Below are 1698 nucleotides of genomic sequence, written 5' to 3'. Positions count from 1 at the left end.
TGGCACCTCCCAGCCACCCCTGCTGAACTCCAGAGTCATGCCAGGAGCTTGTTAAAAATAAAATGGAAGGCCCCGCCCTGCCGCACCGATTCAGCAGCTGTGGGGCAGCTCAGCAATCTTTGACTTAGTTTCCAAGTGTGGCCAACCTGGATCACCTCTCCAGGGTCCAGGAGATGAGAACTGCTCAGCTCCCAGGGGTGCAGAACTGCCTGGGGAGAAAGGGGTATACATATATGTAAGTTTGCCTGGGGCAGGATGAGTGGGAAGTGCAGTGGTTAGGATGGGAGGAGCCTAAGGAGTCCAGCCTGAGGTGCCAGTGAGAGCCCAGCTGTAAACAAACTCTCCTCTGTGATGCCCCCTCCGCCCGCCCCCTCGGTTCTGACCCTGCACTGGAATGGTCTGTGACTTGCCTGCTTCCTTCACTAGCCTGGGAGCCCCTCGAAGGCAAGCACATTGCATTCATTCATTCATTCATTCATTCCACAAATATGTATTAAGACATTCGCATGCCAGGGGCAGGCCCATTATAATGGGGACGCAGGCTGAGTCAGCCCACTAGAACTTCCAGTCCGGTCAGGAGGCAGGCAGGGGGAGCGAGCAGCTCCGACGTGTGCTAAATGCTGCGGGGGAGAATCAGCAGCCACGCAATGGGGACACTCATCCCCCACTTCCGAGGGCTGGATGGTGATGAACGGGGTGATTAAAGGAGAACAGGGAAGTGCTGCAGCCCCACAGAGAGGTGTGTGCGGCCTGGGCTGGGGACAGAAAAGGTCAAGGTGACTGCACTTCAGATGGGAGGGCTGTTCTGGGGGATGAGGCCAGGGTATGGGCTGGGGCCCCCGCAGAGCCCTCGTGCAGGCGTTTTTACTTCAGTGCTGGGCCTTGTGGTAGGGACAGTGAGAGGTCCCACCCTCCACTCCCCAGGTACCCAGCGTGGGGCCTGCCCGGGCAGCTGCCGGGAATGTGTGGTGAACGGGCTGCTCTTCTCCAGCCGGACTGGGGGGCCTGACCCCAGCTCCTGCCACTGCCTTCCCGTCATTCCCCTCTGTTCTGGGGCCTGGAACAGCTCTCCTTCTGGGAACCAGGAACTATTCCTTCAGCACCTGAGCCTCAGGAGGACTGGGCTCCTCTGACCTTGCAAGTTAAGAACTGTGTCCGCTGTGTCTGCGAGAATTCAGTGCTCCGCCTCCTGGGGAATGGCTCTCCCCTGGGCAGGTGGTCTCGCCAGGGTCTGGGCCTTGAGGGCATCCTGGGGCTTGGTGGGTGTGCACTGGTGTGAGGGCTGCATGGGCACCTCTGCTCAGTCCCTGGACAGTGAGCCTCGAGCTCTGATGGGAAGGGCAGGCCCTTCCGCCACCTGGGGAGGCCCCGGGCCCTGGTGGATCTATCCGAGCCGGCCTCGCGCTCTGGGACTTGGGGTGTGGCGGCAGCAGTGGCCATGTTATCGGTCCCTGTTTTGTGCCGGCTGCCCCGTACACTCTTTGCCCTCTGTCCACCCCAGAAACCCCGGGGGAGGGGGATGAGCAGCTCAGCAGATACACGTGGAGACCGAGACCCTGTGGGAGGGTAGTAAGCTCCCTGCCTCCCAGCAGGTCGGTAAAGGTTAGCCACCAGGATTGTCACTTCATCTTGGGCACCTGCCCGCTCCCGGGATGTGCAGGACTCAGCAGCAGGCACTGGCTGGGGCTGTGACCTGGA

General features: G+C 60.7%; 1 protein-coding gene across 1 annotated transcript in view; it reads left to right on the top strand.

The window, feature by feature from the left end:
• The first annotated feature begins 647 nt into the window (after window positions 1-647).
• ESYT3 (extended synaptotagmin-like protein 3) overlaps window positions 648-1698 on the top strand; it is a 51940-nt gene continuing 50889 nt past the window's right edge. The window contains exons 1-2 of the mRNA XM_014537595.1: window positions 648-684; window positions 925-1034. Coding sequence (XP_014393081.1) covers window positions 648-684; window positions 925-1034 — 147 coding nt within the window. The remainder of the gene's footprint in view (window positions 685-924; window positions 1035-1698) is intronic.

This window comes from Myotis brandtii, unplaced genomic scaffold (genome assembly GCF_000412655.1).
Source record: "Myotis brandtii unplaced genomic scaffold, ASM41265v1 scaffold18, whole genome shotgun sequence".
Classification (NCBI taxonomy): Eukaryota; Metazoa; Chordata; class Mammalia; order Chiroptera; family Vespertilionidae; genus Myotis; species Myotis brandtii.
Note: the sequence above shows the minus strand (reverse complement) of the source record. Positions and strands in the feature narration are given on the sequence as shown.